The sequence below is a fragment of the Idiotropiscis lumnitzeri genome, chromosome 3, assembly GCF_059441095.1.
Source record: "Idiotropiscis lumnitzeri isolate Australia: NSW breed Sydney's pygmy pipehorse chromosome 3, RoL_Ilum_1.0, whole genome shotgun sequence".
NCBI classification, from domain to species: domain Eukaryota; kingdom Metazoa; phylum Chordata; class Actinopteri; order Syngnathiformes; family Syngnathidae; genus Idiotropiscis; species Idiotropiscis lumnitzeri.
This window is the reverse complement of record NC_142393.1, coordinates 4,647,217-4,668,303: the sequence shown is the minus strand read 5'-3', so window position 1 is coordinate 4,668,303 and position 21,087 is coordinate 4,647,217. Positions and strand designations below refer to the sequence as shown.

Here is a 21,087-nt window from a genome sequence, read left to right as displayed (position 1 = left end):
TTATATGATTCAATAAAAATGTAATTTATTATAAATATGAATTCCCAGATTAAAAAGCCTACTGCTCACGATAAAATCATTAAAATAATTGATTACCACCAAGTCTAAAAGATTAAAATGGATTTAAAAGTAACTCATTGAAAATGCGTTTTGCGACTGCTGACGCTCATCGGAACAAGCCCACCACTTTCTTCTTCTTTGCTTTTGAAGACGCTCGCTCAGCACGGCCGCAGGTGACGAGCTGCGGAACAGCAAAATCAAAATTCAACACAAACTTACTTTGTTGAGCACATTCAAAGAATGGAACAAACTCTCAACGAAGCAGGCAAACGTCCAGCATGTGCACACGTCCAAGAGCAGAAACATTAGAACGTAAAAACAGACATTTAACGCACACACATTGACGATGATGTAAAACAGGTAGGGGGCAAGCCTTTGCACTCAAGGGCAAGTTTTGATTTTTAAAACCAGCAGATGGACACGGGCAGAAATAAATTGGGGGGAACAAAATAAAAAGTAAGTTATATATATAAATATTATTAAGAGGAAAATATATTTTTCCAAACGCTTAATTTGCACAAAATCAACTGTGCATTTATTTAATAATAAACATGAAATTAAAAATTAAATATATTGGCTAAAATAAGGCAACAAATATTGGATGACTCTTGATAAAATTGCTCCACAGCAGATTTGAATCAGAATGCCTCAACACGTTTGACCTATTAAAGCTTCCGCAACACCGACTCAATCAAGCATTGGAATTTACAGCTCTGACGTTTCGGGGGAAAAAAATATTTATATATATAAAAAATAAATATTTATATATTCTATCATATCATATCAGATTATAGTTATCATTATGAAAAACTAATGTGGTAGAGGGAAAAACAAATGAAGGTGGATTTTAAATCGTCAAAAAAAGTTAATCTAGAAAAGTTAACTTGCATCTCTGATTTAAAAAAAAAAAAAAAAAAGTAAAAATGTGTTGTCCAGTGTCATGAAATGCTTGTTAGGCAAAAAATATTTTAGCCACCCTTGTTCGAAAGCAGGGGTGTCAAACTCCAGTCCCTGACGACCCCTCCCGAGCAGGTTTTAGACGCACCCCCTCCGGCAAACACACCTGATTCAAATGATTAGCTCTTCAGCAATCTCTGAAGAAGGCAGATCAAGATCCGGATATTTTGAATCAGGTGTGTTGTGAGGAGCGAGACGTCTAAAACATGCTGGACAGGGGCCCTCGAGGACTGGAGGTTGACACCCCAGTTCTGAAGTCTGGCTTGAAGTTTCACAGAACGAGGGAGTGGAGGGAATCATGTCAACATAAGGCCAATTGCTGAAGTTGAGAGAAGGTTCAAACTATGTGAAAAATCATTTCATGTGAAACGTGTTCACGTGGACACGGTCTTCGAGAGACAATCGTGACTCGGACAACCTCAGTGGCATACCTGCTGTGGCGTGGCCGCACGGACGACGTGGTCTCCTGCTTCCGCCACTGGACTGGTCTGGTTCGGCGCGCTGTCGGCTTCTCCTCCCTCGACACCTGCTTCAGCACCTGGATGAAGCGGAGGCGCAAACACGCAAAAGTTGCTGGATTTTACAAACCTTTCATCTTGCACAGACACTTTCCCACTTGAAGACGTTTTTCAAAAGCATCTAAAGTTTTTTATCCAACATCAACACGTGATGCAAAACAAAAATAATTTTTCTTATACATTCTCAGAAACAATTTTTTTTTCCCGTTTATTCATATCTGTCTTTTTACAGCCAGTCGAGAAAGATTCCACTTCTTCAATTAAAATGCAATTCTTTCCTGCTCTAAGACCGCCTCTTAAAAATAAAAATGGTGTCATTAGTTTGCTCCATTGGAATGCAGTATGAAATTAAACGCTGTAACAAGCTTCTGAGAACGCAAATCAAGAAATTTGAGCTCAAACCTGAGGAAGTCGTAGGGTCCGGACCTGCGGCAACCAACTTGTCCTGCTCCGACGCTTTGCGCTTGCGCATGTTTCCGTGTGCAACGACGGCAGTGTAAAGCTCCTGGAGGTCGCCTCCGAAGTTCTTCACGTCGTGACGGCCAGAGCAAACCACGGCAAGAGTCTGTTGACGAGAGATCACGGGTGCTTTATTATGTTTCGTTCTACCAACGTCATGATTCCGAGGCAGTTTTCCATGAGAGATGAGGGGAAATTGTCTTGTTTTACTGATTTAGTGTGAAAATGATTAATTTACTCCAAATAACATCTATGCTCATCTATGCCAGCGACATATAGCGACAGGTAGAACAATTAAATGCTCGTCCACTAGATGGCAGAAGCTCCAATGACAATATGCATCCATCGAACAAAATAAAAGCTTGGTGCTCAACTTAACACCCTGAACATGTAAATTGACGCAAGCTTAGCATTATTTCTGTTTATTTACGGGTGCTGAGAGACGTAATATAAAATATGAGGGGAAATCCCGCGTTACTGCATGACGATCATACTCATCAAGGCTCCGAGCAGAAGTTGCACCTCATTATAACACACAAAGAAAAAGTCTAAAGTCTCTAAGTCCTTCTCTCCCCCGATGGATAGCACACACTCTCCAAATTAGCTCCTCAAATATTGACCATAAGAAATTGGTGGTCTTCGGCTCGCTTTCGGGTGCCGAGGGGCTCCTCAGCACACTGTGGTCAGGGTTCGAGGTTTTGCATTGATTTATTTTTGTTATTTGTTTGTTGAAATACATGGAGCCGGGGGTCTTAGTTCTGCTTTGGGCACAGAGGAAGCAATGTGCTGAAAGGGAGGCGGTGAGGGGTTTGAGGACCAAGCAGAAAGCCAACCCTATACTGTATTTTTATTCACAGTGCCCCACTCCCCTCGCTAGCCAACCTGTCTTCCAGCACCTCTTGGATGATCTGAGACGCTGAGCGCCATTTGTTCTGAACATATAACCACAGAACCAACGTGGACTATACGATGCTTTTTTGACTCAGTAGCGCTCCGGTAATAATCAGGTCAAGGGAAGAAACGACAATGAGGAAGAAAAGGTCAATAACGATTCCACGTTTCGCTAGGAGTAGAGGGAGTGCTCACCTGGTAGCCACACCCCTAAATGCTGCCTCCTGCGGTGGGGAAGGTGAGGTAAGGAAGGCTCGGGAATGTTGACGTTCGGCTATTATTAGCAAGTTAGCAGCTCTGATTTTAGAAGCTGTTGTTTTCTTAAGGGGGGGTCCGGGGGGGCAGCGGTGGGTTTGCTGGTGCCAGCGAGTCTCACACTCACTCACTTTGTCTCGTCTCTGTTGACGACCTCGTGTTTGCTTTTTCCATACTATGCGACCTCAACTTCCTGCCCCCGAATCAAAAAGTCATCTGTGGCGAGCTGCTTCATCCCTGAATTAATGATCAAATTTGACAAAGACAAAAATCAACAGACATCTTGTCAACATCGTGGAGACTGGGCACAAAGTTTGTACTAGCTGGAGGCCGATTAATGACGCACAGGAAGTTGAAAGTCTTACCATGAAAAAGAAAAAAATGTTGTTTTTTTTTAGACCTTTTCACCATGATGTCACATGTACGGCAAATATACATTCGTACAAACATCATGAAAACGTTACAAGCACGTTGCAATTTCATGGGTTTAAGGCAGGACAGCTTGGTTGCGCCACACTATCCGTCCCGTACCGCTAAGGCAGGACGCAAGGTGGCTACATGTTAGCGCTACAAACGTCCCCAACCATTTGGCCGCGGACTGATATCGGTTTTCGGCCAGATGAAGACGAGGAAACAACTGCTGGAAATTGCACACAACAGCAGCCTTTTACGACCTAAAAAGCATTAATATAATCAAAGGTTTACTGTCCAAACCAGACTTTGAGAGACTGACCCATGCATTTTTTTCCTCTAACAAGTCAGACTAATTTAACAGCCTTCTCACAGAAGTCCCTGGAAGACAGGTGCAGTAGAGTAAATCCTGAACGCTGCTGCTCGGGTCCTGACTACGACCAGTTTAAGCATATCAGTCCTGTGCTCGGGTATCTGAATTGTCTTCCTGTCACTCAGAGAATCAACTTTAATACAGCTCTACTTTTGAATAATCAAATGAACACTGACAACCTCCTTTGTGTGAACTGTATGATACCAAAAAAAAAAAAAATTCACGGTCACCTGGCCCTTTCCTTGAACAGAAATATTTTAAGTTCCATTAAGTTTAATAAATCTGCTAACATCAATTAAGAAGTGCAAATGAGGGAAAACCCCAAAACTTTGCGCCGCCATATTCAAATCATTTTCAGCACTGTGCTTTGGCGTGCAAAGAATTTTGGCATATGGGAAGCCACCAGGAATAGCACAAGCACTTCATCTGAAAACAGGAAAAAGAATCCCCACAAAGAATTTTGTGGGCTGCATTTGGAGGAGATGTCAAATCGGGAAAGCCATTCTGAGGATGTCATCATCCTTCAAAATGATGCCGCTTCTGGTTTTGGGAAGAGCTGAAGGTATTCAAAATAAACCCCTCGACTTGGCTGGATTCAGGAAGTTTGAGTGCATGTTTAGGAAGCTATTAACCTCTGTGGAATGTGAATGTAAAGATGCGTTTTCCTGTCCGGATTTGCGCCCATTTAACAAATTAGGTGACTTCAAATCACGATTGCTCGCGTGTAGGCCTTCAAGAAAGCTGATGTGGGCAAGTAGGGAGTGCGGGCTAATTCAAACCAAGTCAATGTTGACCTGAGTAGGGTGGAAGAAGAAGACCGCAAGTCGTTCCACCATGCTTCCGAGTCCCTTCATTGTCACCACGGAGATGGAAATGTGGCACAGAAGACATTTGTATGCCGTCAGTTAAACACAGCCGGAATCATTTCAACCTCCACCTCGTGACAAGCCAAGTTACGATCAGGCAAAGGTGAGTCAAGAGCGATTCACTAATGATCACAGACTTGCAGCGTGATGACCGCTACTCTGGTCACTGCGAGCCGGACACACAAATAGCACCGACACGGAAGGCAAGAAACAAAAACGGTCAAGAGTGCTCTTACAAAGTTGCCTTTATAAATATTGTACACAAATACGAAACGCCTTCAACCCCATACCTGCGTCCACTCACGCACGGAGCTAAATCTGGTGTGCGGTTCTCTCCCTAATGCAACATTTTCTAACAACCTTACGATTTCGGTTGGCTCTGAAGGCCGCCTTGTCACTGACCGGTGGAATTTGCCACCAGAGTCCAAAGACCAAGTCTTTGTCTGTGCCGCCTTCTGTGGTGTTTACCCACCGAGGGTTGTGACTAGCCAAGAAGGAAAAAATAGCAACCATCGCACCACATGCATTTGTCTACCACTGTGGAACCAGATGTAACTTTCCATTATTGCACTTGTGTGGCTCATTTTCTATTTCTCCAAACACAAACAATGTTTTCATCTCTAACAAAAGACACTTGTAGCAACTGATCGCATTTTTTTTTTTTTTTTGTAAATATGTGTTATCACCGACTATAAGACAGTCTGTGGCCTGAAATAAACTTGTGATAAAAAGATGTCAAAAAGTCGGGCTGGCACACCGTGGACATTCCTCAAGTCGATATGAAATGTCAAATCACGCACTCGCTCGCTTGAGGAGTCAGGGGTCAACAAAGGCAGGGACAAGAAATTCCACACCTCGATACAGTAAACACACAGCCGCTATAGATTTGAGGCAAGGAGAGGTCCCCTCCTCAGCCTTGTGACGACTGTGAGGAAAAAGATCAAACATGGCAGAACTGTGATGCGTGTTGGCCTCTCACCTTTGCCAGGAAGCTGCCTTTGAACATCTGTCGCTCAAAAAGGGCCGTCTGCAGGCGCGCTGCACACATGACAAGAAACGTTCAGAGAGAAAATTGTTCCGACATTTTACCACCGCGTTACGTATACTGTACTTCCAGGTGGTAAAAGTCAACGTGTTCTCCCATGTTACCACTAGTAACGTATGAGTTTAGCTTGTCCCGCCATCTTGTCGCGTATTAGCTTAGCGTTAGCGCAGACGTCTGCCGCACAAACAGTAAGTAAGGAATTTATACACAGTTGTGAGAATGAAATGCCTTCCACAAATCTGCTAAAAGAAGTCTGGTCTCAGGAAAAATAAAAAGTATTGAATTTTCAAAATAAATAAAAATGAAATCTGCGACTGAATTGCTGAATTGCAAATATGCGACACTCAACTGTAGTTTTAAGTTTTTAATATCACCAATCACCACTAGATGGCAGACATGTCTCTTGCGCCTTCTTAGCAAATTGAAACTAAATGCAGCACAAAAGTAGTACCTCAATGATATAAAAAAATTGAGTGAGTTGATTGTGTAAAAAAATATATATTCACTGAGTTATTACCGGATTAGTTTCTTGTTCAGCAGTTTTGTGCTTTCCTTGAATGGTTATTTTGTAAGCGAAAGTCCTTTGCATCGTCAAGAAAAATTAAATTAGGTGGTTATTTTGTTGTTGTTTGCTTCAAACTCTTCTTGTTGGGTTAGGAAAGTGACTTTTATCCAAGCATTAAAAAATGTATAAAAAAATCAAATATATTAAGAAGACATAATTTGCACCTCCGCGCATATTTTGTAAATAATGAAAATAATTGCCCGTGTACCTCTGGTGAGTGTGGCTCCATTCTCCTTGTAGTCCTGGATCTCGGCATCCTTCCTGACCAGCAGGCCTTCCAGTTGCTCCACCTGCTGCTGCAGCACGTGGCTCATGGACAACAAGGGCTGCACCAGATGAAGACAAACCTAGCAGACAAAGATTTACTCTTAAAGACAAACACCAAGACTTTCCAAGTCTTCCCAAAACACAAATTAAATTAAACGCCAAATACCACAGTGATTGGAGCGGGGGAGCAGCGAAACTCCCAGTAGAAAGGCAGCCCTGCTAGCTTGCTCTTCAGCCTCAAACTCAAGACGCCTCCGTCCAGCTGCATCAAAGAGATGCCGGCTTCGCCTTCGGGTGGTCGACTGCTGTCTGACAGACAGGGCCCAGCCACTTCGCACAGGTGCGAGAAGAAGGCTTTGACGGGAGCTTGCAGACGCTTGTTCAGCTCCTGACACAACAGTATGGCAAACAACCACATGTTTATCAGATGGCAAAAATATTTTCTAATGACTAGATCGAGGTTCACCTTTTGCGCCTTGCTGCTATATTGCAAATTTTTAACTGGTCAGTTACAGTATTCAAGTAAGTTCAAAAAATGCTGGACAACACTGAGTTTTACTAGAAGACATTCAGAGTAATGGAAGCGGCAGAGAAGGTCCCCAATTAAACCGCAGTAACAGCCGTTTTTAACCACAGAGTATAGCGAAGATATGCATGAGTATTGCAGTATCCGGCTTGATTTTTTTTGCTGCGTTGTGTGTTTGGAAGTTTATAGTTTTCACCCTTTAGCTTGGTTATGATGTTCAACATTATAGCTTAGTATTAATCAGAATCACAATAGCCTTTCTGTCATTGTACCACAAGGTGCAATAAAATGAAACAGAAACAACCTGCCCAAAAGACAGAAAAACAATGACCAATAGGGGATGCAAAATGGGAGTCTGCCAGGTCGGCAGATGAAAAGAAAAAACAAAAGAAACAGGGAGGGGAAAAAAAAACAACAACAACACATTGCTCTGTGAGGATAAACAAATTGTTCTGGTTCCGTGCACCTGAGCGCGGCTTTGGATGGCTGCCGAGTGCATGGTCTCCTCCCACACGCAGTGCAGGTCTGTTAGCAGGATGTGATACCCCGTCTCCCCAAAGTAGCTCTTGGCGAGCAGGTGGCAACCATCAATGGCGACGGGAAGCCACGGTTGCTGCAGGAGAACATCTTTCGACGCGCCTGTGGTCTCCATCCCGATTGACTGGCGTCCTCACAGGCTGCAGGTTACAGATGACAGGATTTATTATTTCAAATGTCTAGAAACGATAGCAGAATGACTTAATGTTTCATCAAGTTAAGTCAATGTTATTTATAATCAATGACAATATAAACAACCTCTCATGAAGACTATTACTAATATGATATAATGTGAACCCGTGATACAATTCACAAAATAACACTCATTTTAGTCAAGGCATCGTCGATGTACTTCACTTAATTAATTAATTAGGTACAATATTCAAAACCTAAAAAATTTAAAAGAAAAACAAGGAAATAAAAGTAGCTTGCTAAAATTACTAACACAGTGCCAAAACATGATTTTGGATGCGTTTCTGTGATTGGGAGCTTATTTTATTTCCCTGCAGCATTACAGTTAAATGCTACTTCACCATGTTTGCTTTGTACTCAGGGCTCCACTAACTGACCCGAGTCTGCCGACCTCAGAGCCCTATACTCGGTTTATATCATTACCATTTCACTGGATGCCATTGTTAAATATTTAAAACTAAATTAATATCGTCTAATCTCGTCGTACTGGTCAGAAGCAGTTCTGTGACTCAGCTTGTCTTTACCCACACTCAACGTCACATTGGGATCGACTATTTAATCGAATACTGTTTTATACTTACCAATCTTGCGTACAACTCGTGCCTGATTTTATTTGTGGTTGCGCTGGGGCAGCTTCTGCAAACAAGCCATCTCATGTCATTTGTCACAACAACACACAAAACACGTTGGCCTGGTTCGAGTTAGAGATGAGAATAGGCGTACTCACACTTCCGGACAGAGGCAGACACATTTAACGTCATTTCACAAGAAAGAGACGACCAGCGTTATTTCCATTTAATAAATTAAAAAAAAAAAAACAACTTTCAAATTACATAATTTAGTCCGATGAGGTTAGCTGTTACTATTTATTTTTCTACCGCTGCGGCACTTCTGTACCGCATTTATAAAAGTGGCTCGGTCAGAATTGGCTACAATACAGTTTTCAAAAAAGCGAGAGATTAAAAAAAAATCAAAATAACAAAAAGGCGTTTAAACCAATAAACATTAGCTCCCTCCAGCCGCAGCTGCGTCTCAAACCGGCGTGTTAGCTTGCGTTAAAAACACCGACGTGAAACAAGACAGTCGTTTGAAGTTCCGCTTTCATTTGAACGCTCACAAACTTATTTGTTTTGTTCTATTTTTTTAAACATTTTATAATTGTAGTCTTACTTAAAACATTAACATAAATTAGTACCTGTATGAAAACAGTTGACAGTCAATTTTAATTTTAAAACAGCCTTCGAAATAAAAAGAAGGAACAAAAAGTTATTGTGAATCCACGACACTCAAGGGAGTGACTTTGTCTAGTAATTATATTTTTAGGTTTTATGAACTTTTATGTCCCCCTCTAAAATTTCCACACTGTTTTGCTAAATTATGATGAAAATAAACTAAATAGAAGAAAAAATTGGGTCAACAGAATTATTCTTTTCAGGCGTTTGAGCTCGACCAACACAATATCGCGTAAACGTGATATTTAATAAGTTGGACCGCTGCAAAGTTATCACTGGCAAACTCACCACTGGCAAAGAATTGTGCATGCACAATGTCTTTTTGCATTTCTAAAGCACAGACAAAGACAAGCAAACTGATTGCAGCACTTAAACACGAAAATATTTATTTATAATTTCACAGTTATAAAATATTTTCTCATTGAATAGCATCTTTCTTTTTTTTTTCATTTTCTAAATTGCGTGAGGTTTACGACAATACAACCAGTTCAATGGCACACAGAAAATGACAAGTTTTCTGCAGGTGTCATGGGTGGGAAGTTTACTTCCAGCAGGATATCAACAATCACAGACCATTATCAACTATCGTATCTTATACTTTACCGTAGCAATAAATCCAACAACTGGGATGCATTTTCCCCAAGCTTCTCTGACTCCAACACAAACTTCCTGAGACATAAACATGATGTATGAAAGAGCACAATTCACAACAGACCACCACATGAGCACAAGCTGAAATGAATCTGCTTGAGGCTCCCACAAGAAAGCCATCACGGCATCTTCAGGCTGGATTTGTGCAGGTACAGATGAAACCTGAATTTTAACTTATGGCATAATTACATATTTCCAAAAGGTTGAGGGGGAAAAAAGTTCTGAGTAATTAGCAGGAAAGGGACATGGCAAGCTTACTCATGCAGATTTGTTATAATATGTGGCAAATGTGCCACGCGTTTTAATGCTAACGGGAGTTATGGCTGTGCGCCTGTACAAATCCTTCCTAAACTGCTTTATTTTTCATGGTGTGACATCACTGTTAACTTTCAAGGCAAAAGGCAATCAAAAGAGAAAAGGAGCTTAGAGGTCGTCAGACGGAGGTTTGGCTTCCGCTTTACTGAGGCAGAGCTTTAAGGATGGCGTTCACCTCCTCAGCCACAGCAGTCAGGGCAAATTCAAACTGGTCCTAAAAACAAAGAAATCAGAGCTTGCTGATCACTTTGAATTATTTCAGCTACTTTGCGCTAATTGTAAAAATATTACAGCAACACAACAACGGGCAGCATCTTCATATTCTGTCCTCTATTTACGCACACACTATTTGCAAAATGTTTCTTGCGGGCAAATGTTCACCTTGGTGCGGACCATCCCAGGCCTTTGGTCACGAATGTGCTCCAGCGTCGCAGCGATATCGATTTCCTTCACACCTGCAGAAGAGCACCAGAAAAAAAAAAAGACTTTAGATGAGGACAAGCCTTTTAAAATTCAAAACTCACCTTTAGCCATACGATTTAGAACCATGTCGATCAGGATGTATGTACCAGTCCGACCTGTTCCGTTACTATGGAGACAATGACAAAACATGAAAAACATCATTTCACTACATTTATTGTCTTTCACCGTCACCTTGATGCACATGCACATCCTCAATGTGAATGAAAAGTAACTCCTATTTTGGAATGCAGAACTTATTTAGTTTGTTCAAAATGATGAGTCTGTCCAAGCTCCACTAAAATCCTGAATGCAGAGGGCAAGTCGACGGAACCAGAAGTTTTAAATTTCACAAGAAAAATCAGTTGACGCCGCCACAAAAGTTTGGTACACATGCACCCTCTAGTCTAGTGGTATGTGAAAGAATCACTGCTCAAGTGCAGTTCAGTTGTACCAAACCAATCCTTTAGGTACACGACGTTTGCATTTGTAGTTTACACACTCTTTTAAAAACTTTTATTTAGGTCAATTTTTATTTGACTCCAAAACATTTAAATTTTAAATATTATATTAGCATGTCAGCGACCCTTCGTGAGGATAAGCGGTTCAGATAATGAATGGATGGAGGGATATAAGTAATTTTTTAAAAAAACATTTCCTATATTTAATCACAATTAATATGAAATATACTGTGTAGAAGTAAAAGCACAGTTTTATTTTTGATGAACACTTACACAAACTATATTAATGTAGAACAATTAAATTCTCATTCCTAAGTGACATTGGGTACAAGTAACCTGCATATTTCACAATGAATAAGTCAATTTGTGAGTTTTGTTGGTGCTGTGTTGGGAGATTTTTCGGATGTAAAATACAGTCGGTGTCTTAGATTAGATTAGCACTGGGAGGGAGAGCTTGACACATATAAGTATGTTCGAATAGTAACTGGTTACTTTTCCATTACTATGTAGTTTGGAATGAACATCATATCAAACCTGCAGTGGATGATGATAGGGCACGAGCGTCCTCTGTAGCATTTATTCACCTTCCTGGTGAGAGACAAGAAGGAAAATGTTGTGCAATGTGAAAATATGCAAGGTCAAATTCTCCCAAGGTTTCCATTTTTGAGTGACGGGCCTCTTGCTGCAGCCACATCAGTCCATGATCATTTTTGTGACTATGCAACTGGACTCGGACTACTAGCTGCAAATCACAAGAATGACACGGACAGAAATGTTCAACAATAAACTACTGGCATGAAGGATGGAATATGGGGCAAATGTATGTTTTCTTCATCACATTGTCGTTTTTTTTTAGTAGGTAGTCATCTTTTCCTTGCTGGCTTAATGTCATTTTTTTGTGTCTATCTGGGGTTGTACCTGCGGAAGTCCAGTAGGGGGCGTGTGGTGGTGGGGATTCCGTGAGCAGGCCAGCTGAGGAAGTGGAATTGAGTCAGGGTTCGGGTCTCCTGCGTCTGAACATTCTTCAGGTAGAAGCTTCGCACCAGGAAGTCGTTGCACCAGATGTGCTCGGACACCAGGTTCACCTGTAACCAAGTAGAAATTAAGAATTTAAGAATATGTTTTGGGTCTCTGTAGTATCTACTTTTACTCAGTGAGTCAGACTTTTTTTTTTTTTTTTTTTTAGTATCTTTACTTCTACTGATGGAGACAGAGACAATGATGTAATAATCGCGGCATATATGGTGAATCGCGGCATATATGGTGCGTGACATTGAGGATGTACGCGCAGAGCACACCTCGTAGATATGGTAGAGCGAGGAGCCTTCATCTGGCCAGTAGCGGTCACATTGTTTCTCTCCCTCCTCCACCAGAGCAGTCATCATGACGATCACCGAGCAGCCGGTCTCCCACACCATCTGCACACCAACGTGTCACATGCACACACTTTGCTACTGTGCTGTTGACTTTTTTAGATATATGTATTTATTTTTTTTAAAACCCTACAGTTGAAAACAGTCTTTTCTATTTATTTGCCAAAATTGGCTTGTTCGATTTTAGCTTGGCGCAAAATTCAACCATATTTTCAGCCATCACTGACCTGCCAGAAGTCCGAGATGGTATGGGACAAGGGGCCCTGGGTGGCGATGTAGGCCGGCATCCGAGGGTCATGTTCAATCTAAAGACAGGAAGGGAGAGGATGAGATGACAGACAAGTTTCCATGGAGAACAGCTACAAGGATGATATTCACCACTCACGAAAAGTTTATTTGGCTTTCGGGAGAATTTCCAGGATGTATATAAACTTTAGAGCTAACCGTCTGCAAATGTTTAAATGCACATGTCCGATTGTTCAACATTTCCATACTTTCTGCACAACTTGCTCTTCTCAAGCAAGCAGCTGAACTTCAAAAACCGCCGCAAAAATTTTGCAAAGTAGCTGCTCACTATGGTGCTGGCGTTGATGTAGTCGGACCGAGAAGGGTTGATCTCTGGTTTAAGCTTCACCCTGGTATGATCGTCTAGAAGAACCAGCATATGAAGCATTTATGATACGTTGCATGTAGCGGCGTGACAACTGAAAGCTGTTGCGAGGACTCACACGGCAGCGAGTGGTGAAAGCGGTTCTTTTTGGTGTTGGGCTCACTCTGAGCCACAGAAACGCTGCTGGGCTCCGCCTGGTAGGAACACAAAGCCTCCCACTCCTTCAATAGACGGTCTTTGTTCCTCAGGTGGTCCTCCATGTATGCCTTTTGAAAAAGGACATCACAACAATTCTTGGGATCGGGGTTACATTTCAGGAATTTAAAATGCTCTATCACCCTTACGGGAGAACTTCCGTTGACCTTCTCGAAACAAACTTTTCAATGTGTCGGTACTTTTTGCACAACTCCTAAACAGGTGTTGGATCCATGAATGGATCAATAAATGTTCTGTTTCAATTAGAATTGACTTTTAAACAGTCCTCCCCATCTGCAGTGACCACGTGTCATCAGCAACTTGCCACAGGGAGGCGCCATTTTAACGCGTACCAGAATCATGTGGCCGGTGGAGATGTCCATGTTGGCCTGTGCGGGCTCCTCGCACCAAGACGGCGTGCTGCTGTGCGAGCTGGGACTGGGCTGGGCGCCGTCGCTGAACTGGGACGACACGCTGCTCACTCTTGAGTCGGCGCCCCCGACTGCTCCCGCCGCCCCTCTCCCGGCACCAGCTGCTCCGCCTCCACCCGGCCCCCCCACGGCACCCAAGGCGGCGGCTTCCAGGCGTCCGAAGGCACCTTTGGAGGCCATATGCTGGCGACACAGGTCCTGGTGAGCCAGTTATGCATGTCTTATGTTGTTCACGTGGTTTTCCTTTTAGTCAGCCGAGGTCATACTCATTAACTATTTTGAAATCACAGCAATTCATATTGTGCCACTAATGTTCGAAAAAGACTTACACTCAGAGTCTTCCTCACCTGGTACTCCTGGTGGCTGAAACTTCCACCCTCAGGCCCGAGGCCCAGCTTCTTGGCTGCCAGTCGTTGGGCGTGGCGGCGCAGGCAGGTGACGCTTAGGGCCGCCACCAGGATGCCACCGATGCACGCCAAAGCCACCAGGGTAGAGGAAACCCAGCGGGAGCCAGGCTGGACTCGGATAGCCTGGGGCAACACTTTGCCATCAGTTTTCACTTGCTAGGGAAGAGAAGAGAGAACAATTAAAAAAAAAAAAAAGAGCATTCTATAATGCTCAGATGACTTCAAGCGAGAGTCGCATGGTGCAACCTGGACTATTATGTAAGATTCTATGTCACCTGGTTGTCACTGTTCTGCAGAACCTTTCGGCTTGTCTCAGGTTCCAGGATGTTCTTACCTGCAACTGACCACAAACAACAACTGTGACTTAGTTGTTATAAATATAGCAAACATCCAAAAGTGATGCAATATTAACCTTCTTTCTCCGACGGGTTCTTTGTGTTTGGATTGGTTTCGTAGGTCATCACTGGACCTAAAACACTAGCATCAGGACACAGCAAAGAATTTGTTCGGAAAATCATTCTCAAGTGTTTGTGTTTAGAAAACATTTGGCTGATGATAATGTATTCATACTCTTCAGGTTTGTTCTTTCCCAGTTTGCCCACCGCTGTGAAATCAGTATCCTTGTGGACTTCCGCTGGTTTGGAGGACTTCATGATTGGCAGACCATCCGGGGCGGCCATTTTGTGCTCCATGAAGCCCTCTCTGATCTGATGGATAAATTATTTTGCCGTCACTTTTAAATTATAATTAAATATGCAACATGGAAACATTTGTTTCATTAAAGTTTTAAAGTTGCCAAATTTGATTGAATAATACTTTTAAAAAAATGGCTAGTATTTTCAAAATGAGGCTTTAAAATAATGAAAACCAAACTATTGCCTCCATTATCAGATGTTGTAACTTTGGCAAGCGTCTTTCTTATTCCTACACATAACGACACGTCTGAGGTGTATATCATTTTAAAGCTTTCAGTGACACCACCTGGTCGACAACGACGAGGCTATCTAAAGTAGCCAAGCCGGTCCAAAGCGCAATTCTGCATGCTAGCTGTTAAACCGGAGTTTTAAAAAATAAAATAAAATAAATCCCCGCTCCGAGTGCTTATGCCTTTCTCACCGTGACACGCATGCACTTACAGCCAACAACAAGGCACTCTGAAGCGGCCAAGCCAGTGCTACGCCCAAGTGCACATGCGAGCTATCAAGTCGGACGAATGATCCAATTTTCATTTTAAAAAGTGAGAAATTCCATTTTAATCTAAGAATTGGAAGCTCACCTATTTTTGTAGCACTTTTAGAAAAATTAAATGTTTAAGGCTGTTGCGCAATTTCTGGATTTTGCCAAAAAACGGAATTTAAACAGTAAAAAAAAATAATGTTTTTTTTTTTAATTTGAAAACTTCATGCAGTCAGAAAAAAAAGAAAATATAATTATTAAAAAAAAAACAAAAAAAAACAGTAGAATTAGACCTTGTCTGTATGTGGACAAACTAATAAAATACAACAATGTGAAAGATGGCAAGAAAAAAGTACACTGTGCATGTGTACTATTGTGTTAATAATATGCATCAGCCTCACCTTCTTTCCTGAGCTGACATTTTTTCCATAGTTTTCTGTAAGGCGCACAAATCGCAAGATTAGCCATCATTTCTTTTCACTGTATGTGCGTTCAATCTGAAAGTTAACACTTAGCAAATGCGAAAGTGCATCATTATGACCATCGATTGAGTCCCCTCGCGGACATTGCATTGAAATGTGAGAAGCGGGATGCTGAGACCTTTCGTTGCTTTGCGGCTGAAGGAGCTCTCCAACTGCAGCTGCTTGAGCAAAGCCGGCAGTTTGTCTCTCTGCTCAGGGGACAAATCTTGGACATCCAGGCCGTAGTGGTCCAGCAACTGAGTCAGACGCTGCACGGAGCGTGCTGTAAAACAGGTCAAACGTTACATCAAATATCGCTCTTAGAACTTTATACTATTCTAGGATGTACAATTCTAACTCCAGAGGTGCGACGTACATTTTTCAGGGATCTGAAAAATTCTAGTTAAATATTCATTTTCTAATGCCGTTTTACTTTCAAGTCCGTAATTTGTCAAAATTGGCTCATTTTGTTAAACCTCTGCGAATGATGGGATGAAAAAAACGGTGGAAAAAGAGCGCTTGACATTTTAAGGCTTACTCCTTTATTGTATAATAATATAATAAAAGACGGCAAAGTATCTTGTCTGCAGACATGTAATTTTCGATGGGTTACCAAAACTGCCATTGTAAATAAATGATAAAAATAAAAATATTTTTTTACTATTTAATTTCGTATTTAAGATTATTTTGGAGTCTGTACTTGTCTACTGGAGCCGCTTTGCATTATTTGGACAAAAGGACCGTCCAACCAAATGGACTTTTCTCACCGTCTAATCCTGCCAGAGCGTCGTACTTGGGCAACACATTGCTCTGTGGCTGCTGGTTAAGACGCTCAATTTGGGAAACGTAGTCTTGGTCATGGTCCCGCGGGTATTCAAGCTCCGGGAAGGAGGAGGCTAATGCTAAAGATTCGGCATGTGCCCCCCTGTGACGGGAAGCAGCCGGGACAACGGAGGAGGCAGGCGAGGTGAAGTAATAGGACAATAAGTTCTGGAGAAGTTGCTTGTCTCTATCCAGAGCCTTTCCTCTCGATCTGGAGCGGGGAGGTGAGTAGCGGAGGAACGGAGGGGTTGGATTATCTTCCAGGGAGTTGAGGGATCGTTCAGCCTCATCCTGAAAATTATAATAATCAAGTTTATTTATGTAGCACATTAAAAAACAGTGTTGACAAAGTGTTTTGACAGGACAGAAAAAAAATCCCTCTCCCTCTCCCTCTCCCTGGATCTTTAACGTCTTTAGCCGTCAATGGTAGTAAATGAGTTGTTCAAAAACACACAAAAACTTTTCTTCAACATGGCATAAGTTTTAGTTTTAGAGTAACAACTTGTCATTACGGTCATTGTAACATCACATCACACGGTCACTTCGATTTCCCTACCTGGTGGTAAATGTACGGCTCCAGCAGGGGCATCTGTCCGCGTATGGAGGATGAAGACGGCTCGAGTGCCATGTAGTCTACGTACTGTTGTATCATTCGGGGGTCACCTGCCTCCTCACGTCGCGGAATCCTCCGCTGACTGAGCAGCCTAGAAACACGACAGCGAAGACTTAGATTTCAAAAGTCTCCTTTAGCTTCTCCGTCGCTAGGTTGCGTTGGCGTGACACTTCTTACTGTTTGCGCTGGTGAAGCTGAGAGGAGCTAATTGAGGGAATGTGACTCAACTCTCGCCCGATCGTTGCCTGGGTGACCTCATCCCTCCAGGTCATGCCTGCTCGGCCAGCGCAGGTTTTAAGGGAGATTTTTGGCATTTTCTGCAAATCAAAGTTGTTGTTGAGACTCACCTTGTGCCATCAGGTCTTTAAGAACCTCCTGTAGCTTATGCAGAGCGGGTACAGACACCAGATACTGGACCGGATCATGGTGAGGAGCCCAACACTGTCCAAAAAGTCCATCTGTTGGGGCAACACAGGAGATTATATCTCGGAAGAATCCTTTAGAGAAGCCTGGGAAAAATGTGTTCAACTCCAGGGGGGGGTTACTTGGAAGGAGAAAAATGCATGATATATTTTTTGGGACACGATTGCCCGCTTGTAATTAGATGGGGCCCTGCAATTGTTTCTCTTCAACGACCAAACCCAGAAAGGAGGTGAGCCTCACATTCGCAAGGTGAGCCCTGAGGTACTTTGACGTTAATTTTACTCGACAGCAGGTGGCAGTGTTGCATAAAATGTTCGCCACATTAGATGGCTAGAAATAGTCAGGGGAAGTAGTCTTCTTAATTTTTATTCCATAAAGAACAGAACACCGTGTTTAGACGAGTGGGAGCACATGGTTGTTTTAAATACATAAGAAGGTCTTTTTGTTTTTGGTTGCGTTTGACAAGAATCTGCACCTGAGGAGTGGCAATAAAGAGCTTGAAGCCTCTTTTTTTTGTTTTTTTTTTAAGAATTGCTCGCTACGTGCCAAACGGCCGCTTATTATGATGAGAGTTGAATTTACAGCCAACGTACATCAATCATAAATCGGATTTATTTATTTTAACTAAGCAAAAAAACGGAATAAAATAAAAAATAAAAAGATCATCCGAATGAAGCATCTCAAAAAGGTCAAGTCACTCATACCTCAATGTACTACTACATAAGGAAAAAAAAAATCGGTACTGAGAATAGATGCCAATTGCATTACTGAGCTTGTTTTACAACCTGTGCATTGTGCAAGCAAACTGTAATTTGAAGGGTTAAAAAAAAAAAAAGAAGAAAATTATTTTATACTAACGACAGAAAACGATGTCACTTAAAAATGTGCCCAAATTGTCCACAAACTGAAAAAGTCTCAAAAGGTAGTCGTAAGGAAGTCATTCACAATAAATAGTAGAAGTAAAGAAATCCTTCGGGGCGTGACTGTGACTGGCCGTTCCGCTGCGACTTTCACACGACTTGACGTCTACGTCGCATCAACATTCACTGCAGAGGTGAGATTGCTCTGCGCGTATGTGTGCACCGATGACTCATCGCATCTGAGCACCCTCTATCTCTGATCAAAACAAACGCGCACACACAAGGGAGGCACACAGTTGTCAGGCAGGTGATGTCACTGTCACCATAGCAACCGCTTGCCCAGCCTGCAATTGGCGGACAGCCGCTGACGGCAAAGACGCGCTTGACCTTGCATTTCCACCCACTTTCATTCTTTGGCTCTCCAGCTTTGCGTATGCTGGAGTGAATCTCTTCGACAAAACAATCTGTTTTACAGGCATACGCTTGTTCCCGCGCTCCAAACGCAGACACACAAGGTTTTAGACTGCTTACGGAGGATCATTTCTGTAAAACCTGGTCTACATTTATGCTCGTCATATCTAGTGGGAGCAGAAAGCTTCAACGATGCGGCCATGACAACCACAGGTTCACTCTGAGTTTTAACGACATGTCATTATCATTATGTTTGAAAAAACAAAAAAGCCGTCGGCTCGTTATGGTTTCAGGGATATTGGACACGATAAACGACTTGAAAGAAAGCAGCAGGTTGTTAAAGCAGCACTCAGGATGGAGGATGTACAAACTCACCGTCATTGCACAGCTGATCGCTGGGACAAAGCTTCTTCTCGAATAAGCAACCTGCAAATAAGGAAGAGACTCTGAATTCAGTCAAGACAAAATAAAAATGCCATGGTGCATAAATACAAAATCTAATAAGACAGAACGAGGCTGGGTATTTTATCTGTACTGGATATGAACCTTAGTAAACATTTGCAAGTGTTCCACTTGACCTTTCCCGAATCTTGCGAGGAGGTAAACAACAGCAGATGTGAGGCCACTCGCTCTCTTCTCATTATTCACACCTGTTTGACTTCATTTATGACCCTGCGTGTAACGAGCGATGACTTCCCAGAGAATTGGCAAAATAGCATTTCCCTTCCATGAGTTGATCACACTGACATAACGACATGAGCTGCAACAATCGCCGCGATATGGCAACATAGATGATAAACGAACGGGGAGCGCGTCTGCTTTGGATCACTGTCACTGCACCATCGTAAGAGAAGCGTAAGTGTCCCAAAGACATGGGTGAGTATGATTGTTCCTCCATGACAGTGCTTCTCAAATAGTGGGGCGGGCCCTCCATGATGCGATGCTGAGGGAGGTGCGTTTGACCCTGGGGAACATGCTTTTTTTCACCGCCGTACTACAATAAAGTGTAATTGCACCTCCACTCCAGTAGTTGGCAGTGGCGCTCTCCCTAGCGAGTATTAACTCAACGGTGTAGGTTTGTTTTGCAACGAAAATGCTCTCATTTATAATTACGGCAGAAAGTGCGTGGGGCGCAAATTGTTTTCTTCTTGCTTTCTCATTTTAGGGCCGCAGGTGTGCTAGGGCCTATGCCTGCTCACTTCAGGCGAGAGGCGGTGTACACACTGGACTGGAGTCCACAATTAACTGACGTGCTTATGGGAAGAAGCCAAAGCACTCAGAGAAAGCCACTCAAGCACGGGGAGACCATGCAAACCTTACACAGGAATGTCAGAGCCCCCATCCTCATAATTGTGAGTCTAATACCAATCATCCGATACGTCTCAGACTCAGCGGATTACAATATTACATTTTGGGAATAAAATCCCTGTTTTGGTTTTTGATGAAAACTACGGCCTGCAATGCAACTGTATTCTAATATTGGCCATGTAAAAAAGAGAGAAAAAAAAGTAAATAAGTTTGAAAACCACTCACTGTACTAGAGAACAGACAGTATTATGTTCTCTTTCATCCTAGTTCAGATCTTCAAAAACTGCATTTTAACTTGCCTATCATGTCTGCCTGCGTGCTGCTTCACGGTGCATAACAAAATCATCCAGCCAGACAGACAAGCTACCATTTGCATCAGATGGACAGTGGACACTTTACAGCTGATCATAGAAAAAAAATGATAATTTACATTAGCAACAAGGCTAAAAGAAAAGATGTTCACTTCAGTAAGTGCATCATATGACGTTGGGAGTAAATATTGCTGTTGAATGAGCCAGTTACGTGGTTTTAAGGAGTGCGCGAAGGAGCTCCGAGCTCCTTTTACCGTGTCGGGCGGCCGAGCTGAAGCGACAGCAGGCGTTGAGGAGGACGAGGAGGCACACGGCCACCCACGGCCGATAACACTTCATGGTCCGGCCGAGATGCACCCGGGCGAGGAAGGGGAGTCAGCCGCTGCCGCTGTTGCCGTCTAACAGCTGTCCATTGTCGAGAAGAGGCTACAGGCTGCAGCTCGTCAGCTCTCCTGTTCTCTTCTGCTGCTGGGATGGAGGTAAGGGGGAGCGACTTATGCGGGGTATCACCGAAAGGGGGCGCTCCAAAACACATATATTGGTCGTCGTGTCTTTCCTGATTGGTGGTGCTAACGAGCTAACGTAGCTTTAACAATGCTTATTAGTTATTAAAAAGTAAACATTTACAAGTAATTATTAAAAATCC

General features: G+C 42.6%; 2 protein-coding genes across 3 annotated transcripts; both read right to left on the bottom strand.

The window, feature by feature from the left end:
- Positions 1-8,999, bottom strand: nhej1 (nonhomologous end-joining factor 1). The gene is made up of 9 exons (XM_088291248.1): positions 8,650-8,999; positions 8,504-8,558; positions 7,660-7,870; positions 6,834-7,055; positions 6,609-6,747; positions 5,770-5,828; positions 1,938-2,100; positions 1,449-1,555; positions 1-241 (listed from the first exon to the last, which is right to left on the bottom strand). Exons 3-9 carry the CDS (start codon positions 7,843-7,845, stop codon positions 167-169), a joined length of 951 nt encoding a protein of 316 aa, XP_088147374.1. The 5' UTR covers positions 7,846-7,870; positions 8,504-8,558; positions 8,650-8,999; the 3' UTR covers positions 1-166.
- Positions 9,000-9,514: 515 nt separating this feature from the next.
- On the bottom strand, positions 9,515-20,786 carry ptprnb (protein tyrosine phosphatase receptor type Nb). Of its 2 annotated transcripts, none has more exons than XM_088291741.1 (22): positions 20,696-20,786; positions 19,198-19,248; positions 17,476-17,586; positions 17,306-17,402; positions 17,072-17,219; positions 16,461-16,806; positions 15,833-15,976; positions 15,634-15,668; positions 14,627-14,763; positions 14,469-14,533; positions 14,332-14,396; positions 13,997-14,212; positions 13,572-13,847; positions 13,142-13,289; positions 12,988-13,061; positions 12,641-12,718; positions 12,339-12,458; positions 11,959-12,125; positions 11,575-11,628; positions 10,645-10,709; positions 10,502-10,575; positions 9,515-10,334 (listed from the first exon to the last, which is right to left on the bottom strand). In XM_088291741.1, the coding sequence occupies exons 1-22, from the start codon at positions 20,778-20,780 to the stop codon at positions 10,263-10,265; spliced, it is 2,628 nt and encodes an 875-aa protein (XP_088147867.1). In that variant the 5' UTR covers positions 20,781-20,786; the 3' UTR covers positions 9,515-10,262. The 2 variants fall into 2 exon arrangements, with proteins under 2 accessions (XP_088147867.1, XP_088147868.1); XM_088291742.1 differs by having other exon boundaries at positions 13,572-13,832.
- Between the last annotated feature and the right edge of the window lie 301 nt (positions 20,787-21,087).